This window comes from Periplaneta americana, chromosome 17 (assembly GCF_040183065.1).
Source record: "Periplaneta americana isolate PAMFEO1 chromosome 17, P.americana_PAMFEO1_priV1, whole genome shotgun sequence".
NCBI lineage: Eukaryota > Metazoa > Arthropoda > Insecta > Blattodea > Blattidae > Periplaneta > Periplaneta americana.
In genome coordinates this window covers 35,254,034-35,268,996 of record NC_091133.1, presented here as the reverse complement: position 1 = coordinate 35,268,996, position 14,963 = coordinate 35,254,034, and the positions used below count along the sequence as shown (strand labels likewise).

Genomic DNA, 14,963 nt, shown 5'->3' with positions numbered 1-14,963 from the left:
TGTGGGTATGAAGGATTTGCTGGAAAATCTAAATCTAAAAAAACCTTACATATTGAACCCCTTCCACTAAATTTCAGTCATCACTGTCTTCTCAGTCATTGTTTTATTCTCAGTCTTCTCTTTCCTTCATGAACTGAACTTTGAGACGAGAGAGAGTGGACAGAGGGAAGGCAAAGGGCAGAGAAGGCACAAAAGTGACAGAGTGAACTGAGTGTACATAGAGTGGACTAAAATACAGAGAGTGGACTGTGAGTAGGCCTACAGAGAGTGGAATGAAAGGACAGGCAGTGAACTGAGAGGACAGAGAGTAGACTGAGAGAATAGATGGAGCACTGTGGGGATAGCGAGGGAACTAAAGGAATAGAGAGGGACCAGAGGGTGAATTGAGAGAAGAGAGAGTGGACAGAGAGGATAGAGTTGACTGAGAGAACAGAGAGTGTACTGAGAGGACAGAGTGTGGACTCAGAGGACAGAGTGAAGACAGAGAGTGGACTGAGAGGACTGAGAAGGCAAAGAGTGGACTGATAGGACAGAGAGTGACTGAGACAACAGGGAAGGGACATAGAGTAGACTGAGGTGACAGAAAGTGGACTGAGAGAACAGAGAGGAGACACAGTGTGGATCGAGAGGACAGAGAGTAGTCTGAGAGGACAGAGAGTACAGAATATGGACTCAGGTGACAGAGAGGACAGAGTGGGGTGAAAAACTGAGAGTGGATTGAGTGTACAGAGAGTGAACTGAGAGGATAGAGAGTGGACTGAGAGTGAACTGGGGAAACTGCGATTCAGAATTCTTTCCTCTCAGTCCTCTCTGTGCTCACTCACTGTAATTTCAGTACTCTCTCTTTGATATCGGTCCACTCTGTTTCCTTTCCCTGTTCTACTACCTCAGTCCTCTCTCTCTCTCTCTCTCTCTCTCTCTCTCTCTCTCTCTCTCTCTCTCTCCTCTCAGTCGAATCTGCGTCTTCTCAGTTCACTCTTTTTCTCCTCAGCCCACTCCATCCTCTCAGTTTTCTTTGTATCACTTTCCGTCCTTTCAATCTACACAATGTACTCTCAATTCACTCTCTGTAATCTCTGCCCCTTCTCTGTCCTCTCAGTCCACTCTCTGTTCTCTCAATATACTCAACATTCTCTGTGTCCACTCTCTTTTCTCTCAGTTCACTCGCTGTTCTCTTAGCTCTTTCCCACTCCTCTTGCTCATTCCCTATCCTCTCAGGCTACATACTGTTGTCTGAGTCCTCTCCCTGTCGTCTCAGTCCACTCTGTCCCTTCATTCCATTCTCTCCCTTCATTCCATTCTCTGCCCCTCAGTTTACTCTCTGTAATCTCTGTCCATTTCCTTTCCTCTCAGTCTACTCTCTGTCCCCTCCGTCCACTCTCTGGTCTCTCAGTCTACTCACCATCCTCTCTCTCCACCTTCTTGCCACTCAGTTCAGTCTCTTTTCTCTTAGCTTACTCCATATCCCTCAGTGCTCTATCTATCCTCCCAGGCTCCTCTCTGTCCTCTCAGTCCACTCTCTGTACTCTCAGTTCACTCTCTGTACTTTCAGTTCACTCTCTGTACTCTCAGATCATTCTCTGTCCTCTCAGCCCACTCTCTGTACTCTAATTCCAGTCTCTGTTCTCTCAGTCTTTGCAAAAGTTTCTACAGCTATAGGACATTTGTCACAGCATTGTATCAACATGCCAACAACACCTAAAGGAACGGCAAGGGTTAAGCACGCAATTTATATGAGTTCGCGTTTTCCTAACTATACATGTGAAAATACAATCACCAGGTGGAGGAGATGCAGAAATCTTCAGAAATCGTAAGGAATTTGTTTCAATTAATGTGCAAACTGTCTGATTCTTCCTTGTTGATTCGAGACATTGTGGCCAGGTGGACAGGCTCATCTGATGACTCACATATTTTTAATTCTTCAAGAATTAAGAGGCGATTTAAAGATGGAGAATTTGGTGCAGCCATTCTAGTTGGAGATAGTGGATATGCTGTACAAAATTATCTCATTACACCACTGACAATTACACACACGCCAGAGGAACAACTTTTTCAGGAGGCCATCATAAGGACTGGAAGTCGAGTAGAGAGGAGCTATGGGGTATAGAAAAGATTTCCTGTTTTAACTACTGGAATCAGACTAAAATTGGACAGAATTCAAAGTGTAATTGTGGCAACAGCTATTTTACACAATATAGCTTGCAATGAGAATGAAAATATACCTCCTGTTACTGATGACCAGCTGGATACCATTAACGCTGTGCATAACTTCCCTCAAGCAGCTAACAACCACCCAAATGTAGCAGAAAATAATGTCAGGCGAAACCATCTTATCCATCGGTACTTCCATGATTTGTTGGTGAACCAGTGAAGGAAGAGATTAAATTAACATAAAATAAGTTTCATTCACTGCAGTGTATGTAACATTGTTTATTATTCATGTTAAAATTGCATATTTTCAAAAGTATATTATAACTTTACTTCACTGGAAATTAAGCATTACCAGCACCTTATCTATCAGTACGTTCATGACTAAAATTTGTTTGTGAATCAGTGAAACAAAGGGACGAAATTAACATAAAGTAAGTTTCATTCACTGTAGTACATGTAACATTGTTTATTATTCATGTTAAACTTGGATATTTTCAAAAGTATTATAACTTTACTTCACTGAAAATTAAGCAGTACCCTGTACCAGTAACTTACACCATAAATTATTAAGCCTAAAATTGTTATTTTTTTAAATCTGACATTTTATCTTGTGTGGTGTAGCTTTAGATGCAACACAACCGCCATAATATAGAATCTAATGATGACATGACTTAACTGTAACTGTGTTGTATAAAATATTACTACTGATACACAAATATTTTAACATATTATAGTGTAGTCACAATTTATGTAAAAATCCCACTTTATTTTAATTACGCAGTGATGTTACAAGTTGAAATAAATCTGAATTTGTATCAAAATTATATTAATGTCGAATTTCAATGAAAGAAAGTAACTAATTACTTGAAATATCCAGTGTGTTTATTTTATAACATATAAGAAATTAGCTGGAGGGGATATACTGTCATATTATGTTCATGTTTATTAAAATAATTAGAAATGAAACTAACAATTGGTTTATGAACATTTTGATGTCATGTTATAATTAGGCCTAGCCTACTGTTTTTTTCTCATGTATTATTACTATATTATAAATAAGCCATATATAAATTATGTGATAGGTGATAACATGCAATAAATTTCGTTTTTCAATTGGAATTAAGTTAAACTACCTACTGATTAACTTGTTATTCAATTATTTAAGAAGCTACATAAATTTAAATATCTTCCGTTTTAAGTAGCATGATAACCTGATGTGATATGTTGAATATGGTATTATTAATACAGTGAATGATATAAACCGAATGACATTATGAAAATATCAAAATGACATCATAACATATTACAACCACTACAAAACTGAAGTTATCAGTATATAAGTTACCTAATGTGATTTAATGTGTTAGATTAAATTTTTTAATTTAAATAAAAAAGAACATATAGACTTGAATAAAATAAACACCATAACTACTTCAAAATCTTGTGATTTCAGTTAGCTGTTTGTTTTAAGGTCCAATTCCCTATTCCTAACATCAAGTTCAAGAATTCTTCTTCTCATCTCATGATCAAACTCCTTATTTTTTTATATGAAGTTCTGTGAGTTTCATCTTCACTCTATGTTCTTCTTTCATATTTATGTTACCGGTACTTTAAATTCATGCTCCATCCTTTGGAACTGAATTTGATCCTCTGTTGCTTGTTTTTGTAACTGCAGAACTTGTTTTTCTTGCCACAATGCCATAAGTTTCTTTCCTGTCAATGAACTGTCTAGTGATGGTCTTTTCTTCTTTACTAGGAGTGGAGTGGAAGTAGGTTTCCTCAGGTCCCTAATACTGAATTGACTGCTACATGGAATGGCTTCTACTTCATTAATTTGCATATTATCCTGAGATACTATTGGTACATATATCTTCAATTATCTGATCAGTGGGATTTGAATCGTCACCTGCGACAAATGCTTGGGATTCAGAAGCTACAGACTTGTACAGATTCACAGATGAAAAGGGAATTACATTGGAATTTTGAATTGATTGGATTTGAGGAGAAAATTGTGCTTTTCCAATGTTTGCAGATGGATGCTCCACAGATGCGAGTAGTGATGACTGGCCAGGACAATCTGAGTCACATACAGATGGTAGCCCCTCAAGTTGTATTGTGCCAATAATCTCTTTTATTTTAATATAAGTTATTATTAAGTTCGGTTGATTCGGACCTTCACCTGCACCTGATGTGTATTTTTTTATCTTCGGAAAATCTCCTTTTACAGGTCTTTTTGAGGTTTTCATACTTCCCCTTTAATCTCTTACCAGTACTACAGTTCCACTAATTTCATTTAAACTTTTTGCTAGCTCTTGCCAAGCTTTTTCTTTGTCTTTTAAAGATACACTATCGGTTTTCTTACACTCTAATATATCTTTCTTTGTACTAAGTAAAGAGAGCAGTAAATCAATTTCTACTGGACTAAAATTCTTACTTTTCTCCATGTCTAAACACAGGACCTTACAGTGTACGTTAATCAGCTTATGATACTCTGATCAAAATTCATAATGGACGAATGGAGCAATCATACAGTACAACCAACCGTTTACTGAAATAAAAATAATGCAAGAGGATGACACCTATTATGAATATTTAGGCCCTGGGTTTAGGTCACTGGAAAACAGGACAGAGCAAGTGTTGGCACCCTAACCTCTTTCTTTAACTTTATCCCTTCCATTACCAAACAAAAATTTTAAACAATAATTGTGCCAATTCACCAAACAAAAAGCTGTTTTTATTACACTATTTATAAATATTAATTTTTATTGAGCATGTATTTAACAATTATTTCACCATCCTACTTTAAAATACTTTCTCTTGCTCCTTTGCTCTGGGTATTTGCCCATTCTAGCCAATTATAAATTAGGGACTGTGAATATTACATAAATAGATAAGGTCACATACTACAATGTTAAAAATAAAAGCTATTTCCTTAGAATTATCAAGATCCTGGGTACATCACGTAGGCCGAATTTAGTGGGTTACCGAACACGTTAAAAAGCTGGAAGTTGTCTTCTTGAAATTAATTAAGATCGTGATTTTCGGAGGGAAAGGAATAAACTAAAGGAAATTAATTTTTATATTAAAATGGATCCACACATGCCACCAGATAATGCACATTAACACAAGACAAATTATTGTACGATCTTCCCTATCAGAGAAAAGTGGAATCGAGAACGCTTTCCAATAAATTCAAGAAAACAGCTGATTAAATGATACACAACACTTCACATGGGGATAAATTATTTATTTATTCGCGAAACTAGTAGATGCATTCCTTCTTTATTCGCGTTGATTTGATTATAGCATTAATTCTCTGTAAACAACTGACATCGTGACTTGTGGCTGACATATTGAAAATCTGACGCGCCATCAGTAATCTTGGCTCTGATTGGCTAGTTATTCAGTGTAGCCAACACATGAGAAGCCATGGGCATCTAGTGCCAACATTAATTTAAACGGGTGGGCTGTCAGATATTTATGGAGAAAATGAAAGCATGTTTAAACTGAATAGTAAAGTTGAACGCGTTTAATTTATCCCAAGTTTAACTATCTTTGGAGAAAATGGCCCTAAACAATCCAATATAACTGCCGCCATTTGTTATGTTGAGTCTCAGCTATTGTGAAACGTACCTGCTAAAACGGTTTAAGTACATGTTACTGTTGGAGCACCAGCTTTATCTATGGTGTGGTAGCTCCTTTACTTGTCTGTGTCTTGCGCATGCGCAGTGTTCCATCATTGGACTTTGAAACATTTCTTGCGGGACACTAACTGCACTTTCTCCCAAAAATCATTTCCGGATGGCAGAGGTGTGTTCCAATAAGACCTGGCACCATGCCATATGTCTCGAAAAACTACAGAATTCTTCAACAAGAAGAATATTCAGGTACTCCTCTGGCCAGGCAACTCACCCGACATCAACCCCATTGAGAACTTGTGGTCAATTTGCAAAAGAAGAATGCAAAAAATGGATTGTTCTACAAAGGAGAAGATGATTTCTGCCCTCATTGGTGTATGGTTTCGCGATGAAGAAATGAAGAATATTTGTGGGAAATTAGTGGAATCCATGCCAAATCGTCTCAGAGCTGTTATTAGGAACAAGGGAGGCCACATAGATTACTGAGGTATGTCTTAGATGCTTTTTTTATCCCGTTTGAGTGTTTTTGCATAAGTAATTACGTTGTTCGGATTAATTTGCACACTACTGCAGATAATAGTAAAAATGATGGTAATGATAATGAGAATATTCATGTATGCAAAGAAGGAATATATTTAAAATAACTACTGAAGCTTTCCTGGCGACGTGATAATTCGAAATTTTCTCGGGCTTCCAGCCAGGTCATAAGTTGGTGATCCACCGACGTTTCGAGGATGTTCATCTTCCTCATCTTCAGGGTAAAGTGATATCTGAGGGTACCTAGCTTCTTAATTTATAGTGCCAGAGGGAGTCAGCCGAGGAGCTGTGCGCCGATTGGCTGTTATTAGTGCGGACCGCGGCGAGAACGTTGCCGACGTGTCGTCTTGCTTTGTGCTTTCCGGCTGAATGACCTTGGGTCTCACGGTGGGCTCGGCGGACGAGTTCTCCGCTGATGACGGCCCGTCGTCCGGGCGGTGAGAAATTTAATAGCCGGTGACCATGCCGCGCTTAGTTGGAGACCCGAGTCCCGGTTCAGGTTACCGTGTTCCGCCGCTATGGCCAGGGTTTCTTTTACTCTTCTATCCCAATAGCCCACACACTTTACCAGGACCTCGGTGTTATTGAAATTAGCCCTATGGCTTTTTTCAATGCAATGTTCAGTCAATCCGGATTTTTCGGGCTGCATTAATCTGATGCTTCTTTGATGTTCCGAAAGACGTGTCGCTATTGTGCGTCCAGTCTGTCCAATGTAAGCCGCATCACATTCACATGGGATACGGTAGATCCCTGGTACTTTGAGGCCTAGATCGTCTTTTACTGATCTGACCTTGTTCCTGATTTTTGGCGGAGGTTTGTGGATTGTTTTTATTCCATGCTTGTGGAGCAGTCTGCTTATCTTTCCTGACAACTTCCCTGTGAATGGTAGACAGGCTGTGGCTGGTTTTTCCGCTTCTAGTGAGTCCGTGATGGGCTGCTGCTGCTGCTTCTTGTGTCTTGCTCTATTCAAAGAGGCCATGATGTCTTTAGCCAAATATCCATTCTGCTGGAGGGTGAGCTTCAGATGTTGAAATTCAGTGTCTAATTGCTCCGGGTCCGATATAGAGACTGCTCTATGGGCCAGTGTGTTAAGTATGCTCATCCGCTGCGCTTTGTGATGGAAATTATTCGCGTTCAGGTACAAGTTGGTGTGTGTGGGTTTACAGTATACCGCATGGCCCAGAGATCCGTTGTTATTTCTGGAGATAAGGATGTCCAGAAATGGGAGTTTACCATTCGTTTCAACCTCCATAGTGAACTGGATCTGGAGTCGTAGACTGTTTATATGCCTGAGAAAATCTGGTAATGTGTCTTGTCCATGAGGCCAGATGACGAACGTATCGTCTACGTATATGAAGAAATGTGTAGGCTTTAATGGCGCTGTAGCTAGTATTTCATGCTCCAGATGCTCCATATAGTAGTTGGAGATGGCTGGTGAAAGCGGAGAACCCATGGCGACTCCGTCTATCTGTTCATAGTAGGTGTTGTTCTGTAGAAAATATGTGGAGTGAGCGTGTGGCGGAACAATTCCGTGATGTCAGGTGGAAATTGATCGGAAAGCAGTAGCATGGCTTCCGAGAGTGGAATCCTGGTGAAGAGGGACACTACATCGAAGCTGACTAGAAGGTCGGACGGTTTCACTTTGATGTTGTCGAGGATCTGTACAAATTGTGTAGAGTTCTTCACATGATGTACGCACCCACCCACCAGTGGTTGCAGCAGGTTGGTGAGATAGCGGGCCAAGCGGTACGTAGGGCTGCCAGTCGCATCCACTATAGGCCTTAGCGGTACCTCCGGCTTATGTATCTTGGGTAGACCATGTAACCTGGGTGGTATACTGCCTGACGGTGAAACTAACTGCTTACTCTCGGCGCGGAGACTGGATTTCTTGATTAGCTGGTTGGTGCGTCTCTCTACTGAGCTGGTGGGATCTTTCTGGAGAATTTTATAGGCCGGATCGTTCAGCAGTTGATCGATATTCTCCTGATACTGCGTTGAGGAAAGGATGACTGTGGCATTTCCCTTATCCGCTGGCAGAACGACTAAGTTGTCGTTCTTCCCAAGCATCTGCAAGGCTCTATTCTCCTCTCGGCTGATGTTGGGCATATATATTGGGAATATATTTACTTTTTAACTCTGTATTTGAACAAAATGAACGTTTTAAGTTAAGTGCACTTGAAATAGAAGGATTTTTCACTAACATTAAACATAGATTAGAACATCCAACAAATCAAAGTAAATCATCATCAGCTAAACATCGGTTACTAAATACACTTCATTGGTTGGGTAATGGTAGTCAATATCATGGCATAGTAGATATGCATGGAATATCAACGTTTTCAGTGTGTAGATGAATTCACTCTTTGATAGCTATAAATGACATACAATTTCAGTACAGCTCGTTATTGTGTGATTTTTTTTTTTTTTTTTTCTTTTTCCCCTGCTAAATGTACCGAACAGAATGCCTTTCCTTGCCTCAGGCTCTCTCAAAATAAATAATTTCGTCTCTTTTAACACAATTTTCACGAATTTTTCTTGTTTGAGAAACAATAACAAACAAATTTAATGATGCACATATGGGAAGATCGATACTTGGCACCATCTCTCGACTGAAATTGGTACTGCTATGCACGAAAAATTATGACGGTCATCTTAAAGTGGAAGATTGCATTTAGATATTGACAAATATTGTAGGAATGATGGTAAACCATTTTCTTCATCCTGAATCAAGAATTTATTATCAAGGACTGGTCATCACGTAATTCAAGATATGATGTCATGTGTCAAACAGTCTTTCCTTCTCCATGACGTGACTAATAACATTTTACTAATACTGTACAACTGTTATACATTATTTTGTGGAACAGAGGGACTATTTTACCTCCGGAGAATTTTACACTGAGGGACTCCATGAATATAAACAGTGAAAAATATAGTGGGACTACGTTGGTGGTAATGCAGCTTATGTGGTACCAAACCTATATGCACATAGTTGTTTCTGAATTGGAATAATTCTAAGTAAACTAAAAGAACTCCAAAAGGAAATAACATTTCAATGGATACCTAGTCATTGTGGTATACCTGGAAACGAGAAAGTCGATAATATTGCAAAACAGGCACATATTTGCAACCAAGACCTCTTCAAGTGATATCTCTATCCAGTGCTTTTGCTTCAGTAAAGTCTCATTTTACAAACCTATGGATCCACAATTGGCTCTCTTGTGACAAAGGAAAAATTTTACAATCTCTACAAAAGAAACCAAATGACCTGGAAATGTACAAAAACTTGCCCAGACATGTTCAAACATTTTTAACAAGAGCCAGAACAGGTCACATTGTCACTCAATTGTACCTACACCGATTTCACCTTTCTGATAATTCTGCTTGTCTGTAGTGTAATAATCATGATGAAGATCTGGAACACATTCTTCTATACTGTCCATCCATAAACCACAAAAGAAGTCAATTAAAATCAGTACCAGTTGCAGAAGACACAGCCCTGCAGTATATATATTGACTACACCTCACCTCTGGCTACTAGCAACAGGCATCTATAATGAACACCGATCAAAATACCCCTCATTTCTCGTGAAAAACAACAACTGAATAGACTACAGTGGACTATAGTGGACTTTATGTTGTCAGCAAACAGCTGGATACATTAAGAAGATTGATTTGATTTTTGTGGAACAGAAAGTTACAACTTCATACTATACAAGAATTTTTACTAATAACTAATAATGTATTAGACAATACTTTTGTGGAATAGGGCCCAGGTGATGATAATTATGCAGCAATTGTGAAATACTTGTAAAAAAATAGGAGTATCTGGCAAAAAACTACTTCCAAGTCCCATCATTGTCCATCACAAATTTTACATGTTGTTGCGGATGTTTGTCATTTGCCATTAATTTTGCAATAAAACAGCTTGAAATCAATTTTAAAAATTCTTATCAGACATTGATCCCATTCGAAACTCCTTACATGTCTACAGTATCGTTTACAAGGTCTGCACATTTTCAACATTTTCTACAGTTCTAGCAGTTCTTGACCTACCTGAATTCACTTTGTTTAAGTTAAGGATGGTTCCATTTTCATTGAATTTCCTCACATTTTGGAGAATTCATCCATAAGCCTATGCCTTTGTACAATTAAAAAATCGACAGTACTGGTGCTTCGTCAGAATCAAAAACTTTGTTTCAGCATAGAATAGAACAGTCTTTATTCTTTGCAAAACTGTTAAAACCATTTTAACATGAACGCCCAAACTTGCTTTGTGTTCTCCAAAAATACCATGAATAAATGACTGATAGCTTCTCAATATTAACAAAATAAAATCGTTCATATTTTATTGACATTATCTGTAATTAGCATTGTTGTTCTAATTTTAATAATCATACCATCTTATATTCTCAAATGAGAATAAGGTTCTTAGGAAAATATTTGGGGCTAAGATGGATGAAATTACAGGAGAATAGAGAAAGTTACACAACACAGAACTGCATGCATTGTATTCTTCACCTGACATAATTAGGAACATTAAATCCAGACGTTTGAGATGGGCAGGGCATGTAGCACATATGGGTGAATCCAGAAATGCATATAGAGTGTTAGTCAGGAGGCCGGAGGGAAAAAGACCTTTGGGGATGCCGAGACGTAGATGGGAGGATAATATTAAAATGAATTTGAGGGAGGTGGGATATGATGATAGAGATTGGATTAGTCTTGCACAGGATAGGCACTGATGGAAGGCTTATGTGAGGGCAGCAATGAATCTATGGGTTCCTTAAAAGCTATTTGTAAGTAAGTAAGTATTTTCAAATATTTACAGTGGAAGATGAAGAATATGAGAGAGCTGCCATCTTAGCAGAGAAGTATTGTGACTTCCAAATACTTGTTCAAATATGTGAGTTGACTGATAACAAGGAGAGATTGGATCAGTACATGGAGAAGTTTTCCGAACAAGTAAGTCATGTTTATTATTTGTAAAATAAGTTTTCATGCAAAATGTTTTAATTTCTAATTGTATAAAATGAATACTGTCAGTACGATAATATACACTCTCTGGGTTTGCTTTTTTTTTTTTTTATAATATTGTTATGCATAATTATTAATCATCAGAGAGAGAGAGATATCAAAAATAACCCCCTCTCCAAGAAAAAAAAAAAAAAAAAAACATTGTTTTAAGACTTATGAGCAAGGTGTGATATGTGTAGATATTAATTGTTTTTCACATTACTTCCACCTACAAGGACTTTATTTTAGAAATTAATCTCAGTATTTATATTAATGAAACATAAATGAGGGAAAGAGAATGACAATGTATGCAAACGTCGCTACTTTTGCAGCGCTGCAATACAAAAAAACAGCGCAACTCTTGTATTGCGACATGTGATCAACGGTGCAACCCAAAAAGTAGTGGCTGCCGAACTTGCTGCCTGCTACTTTTCCATGCTGCGCGCAGGTTAAAAGTAGCGACGTGTGAACAGGGTTCTTAGGGTTGCAGCCGCAGCATTTTTGATATGGTTTTGTTGAAACTTTTGCTGCGGTTGCAACCAGTGTTACCACCCAAATGTGCCAGTGATACTTTTATTGTTTGGATATATTTTAATGTTAAATGTGATGAAAATCAATTATTTGTAACAGTTATTAAATACACAACACAGTCTGAGCATAATTGCTGATGATATAATTCATTTTTTTTATTTTCCGTAGCGTAGTTCCAAACAGGAGGGTTGCCAACATTGATTACTTGAATATACTGTTGGTTATCATTTAAGTATATAGGCGTTTTTAAAAGCTTTATAGTAAAAATAATGTCAATTTTTGAATACTAGATACGACAGAAAAGCAAATAATAGATAAGGAAGCTTTCACGTGAGTTTCTTAATAATGCGAACATAACCACAAAATGTATATTGAGAAGTCAACACGGAGATGGAAACCTGCAGCATGACTGCGGCTGCAAAAGTAGCGTCTTGTGTGTGAACAGACTCGCAACTTCCAGTTGCAACTTTTGCAGCACTCGGGTTGCGCAGCACGAAAAGTAGCGTGCAGCGCGCTACTTTTGGCTTACGTGTGAACACGACACGCAACTTTTGCAGCTGCAGTACAAAAGTTGCACTGCAAAAGTAGCAATGTGTGACCGTACCTTTACATATCTTTATGTACTCTGTTTTGTCATATTCGAAATGATGCTATGCAAAGGTATGTTGTATAAAGTTGTATGGTAAGCTGTACCTAGATTTAATAGTCATAGGGACTGGTCACAGACGTAATCTCTGGTTAACGATTTGGATTGTAATCCGAGCTTGTATTCAGGCATGGCATGCATTGGTTCGAATCTTGCATGGACCAATTACTTGGTTGTTTTTTTTTCTTTCCCCCTCCCCCAACTATAAGGCAAATGTCAGGTTATTCCACAGCTAATTCTTGGATTCATCTTGCCAAATACCATTTCACTGTCACCAATCCCACTGATGTTACGTAACCTCGTAGTTGATATAGCATTGTTAAATAACAGTTTTAAAAAAGTATAGATTGATAAACTTCGGATGTTCATGTGCATGCACTTATGTGTGTGCATCCGCAGGTGTGTGTGAATGCACCCCTGTGTGCATACATATACTTGATAGGTATCTTTTACAACAGAAGACTCGAATCTTTTCACTGATCCATATATCTGTGACAAACATTGTTCGTTGTTTCGCAACTGTTTTGAAACTTGGTGATTGAGAGGCAAAATAAATTGTTCACCATCACAGTTATGTGATTAAATATACTGAAAGCATTTAATCAGAAAAGTAAAAAGTCACTGTAATTACAGTAGAACCCCGGTATTTCGTGGTTTCATGTAATTCGAGCTGGTCTTAAGAAAATTAAAATTTTACATAAAACTAGAGTAAAATCCTATTTTTATATGTTGTCAGCATGTATGTTTTTCGCACTTTCGAATGTGTTACTTTTGAACTTTCTTTCAATTTTCCATGTACAATACAGGTAAAACTGTTCCACTTAGGGTTTTTGTTAATAATGCACAGAAATAACCCTGGCCTCAGACGCTAATGCATTTCTATTACAGAATGACAGGTACCATTAGGTTTCGAGGGTGCACTTGCTGTTTCTTTGTTGTCCCTTCATTAATTGGGATCGCGTGTCAATCAGTTGTACAGTGCATACCATTCTTTCACAGAAATATTGTTACAGTACAGTAATCCCTACCCAGCGACAGTGGTCACTAAAATACACTTCAGTAAAAATGCATATTTTAAAGCAGTAACAGGCTGACCATTTTGTAGATGGTACTGTAGTGAGCACACCTGTATGTTATTTCTAAAGAGTTTTACAGTAACTGCAATGTTTTAATTGTGTACATTATAATGAGTGGCAGGAGTAAGAGAAAATTTGTGCCATTGAATGTGAAACTAGAGGCTTTGAAAAGAGTAGACAAAGAAGAAACATTAAAAAACTGCTGCTTGACAATGGAGTCTGTGAAATGACAGTTGGAGATTGGCGTAGAAACAGAGACAAAATTGAGAAGTTTTCATCTAACAAGTGCTCGGGTATTTCGTCATTTGAATGAAAATCAATGAAGAAATCTGAGTACAAAAAAACGAGTGAAGCTTTATTCATTTGGTTTACTCAGCAAAGACAAAAAATAAATCCAATTTCAGGGCCTATTCTGCAAGAAAAAGCGTTGTTTTTAGAAATGAGTTAAAAGAAGGTGAGGACGATTTTACTGCAAGTTCAGGATTGTTGGATAGGTGGAAGAAGTGATACGGCATAAGGCAATTTGAAATTTGCAGTGAAAAACTTTCTGCGGATTCTCAGACTGTTACACAATTTTGTGAGAAATTAAAAAAATTATACAAGAAGAAAATCTTACTCCTGATCAACTGTGTAATTGTGATGAAACAGAACTAACTTATAAAATGGTTCCATTTAAAACTCTAGCCTTAAGAGAAGAAAAGGCTGCCCTGGGCTACAAGCAATCTAAAGAGAGGTTGACAGTTCTTGCTGCATCAAATGCAAGTGGAGACCATAAACTGAAGCTACTGATAATAGGCAAGTCTGCTAAGCCTAGAGCTTTAAAAAAATATCACTGCGTTTACACTATCTGTTACATATGTCCACCAAAAATCCGCTTGGATGGACAAAAATATTTTTAAGAAATTTTTTTTTTTTTTTTAAGATTTTGTTCCAGAGTCCAAAAATTACCTAAAGAAAATGTGCTTGCCTTCCAAAGCAATCTTAACAATTGACAAAGCTGGATCACATCCTGACGAGGAAGAATTACAATGTGACGATATTCGCGCATTGTTCTTACCTCTGAACATGACGAGTTTAATACAGCCCATGGATCAAGGTGTTTTACAATGCTTGAAAAAAAAAGTATTATTGTCGTTTGCTTCAGACACTTCTACAAACAACAGAAGGTGAAAGGAACCATCAAGGAATTTCTAAAAAAAAAAAACTACGGTAATAGACATAGTTTACTGGATAACTGATTCATGGTCTGAAATAAAGCTGGATACACTAAAAAAGTCTTGGAATAAGATTTTATGGGATGAAACAGATACCAACAGTACAGACGAAGATGATCTACCTTTGGCAGAACTGATGGAAAAGCTTGTTGGA

At 37.8% G+C, this 14,963-nt stretch overlaps 1 protein-coding gene across 5 annotated transcripts in view; it reads left to right on the top strand.

Moving 5' to 3' along the window:
* The window catches only part of Nup133 (nuclear pore complex protein Nup133), a 337,303-nt gene that overhangs the window by 273,554 nt on the left and 48,786 nt on the right, over nucleotides 1-14,963 (top strand). For all 5 annotated transcript variants that reach the window (XM_069816497.1, XM_069816495.1, XM_069816494.1 and 2 more), the window contains one exon: nucleotides 11,158-11,291. In XM_069816497.1, coding sequence (XP_069672598.1) covers nucleotides 11,158-11,291 — 134 coding nt within the window. The remainder of the gene's footprint in view (nucleotides 1-11,157; nucleotides 11,292-14,963) is intronic.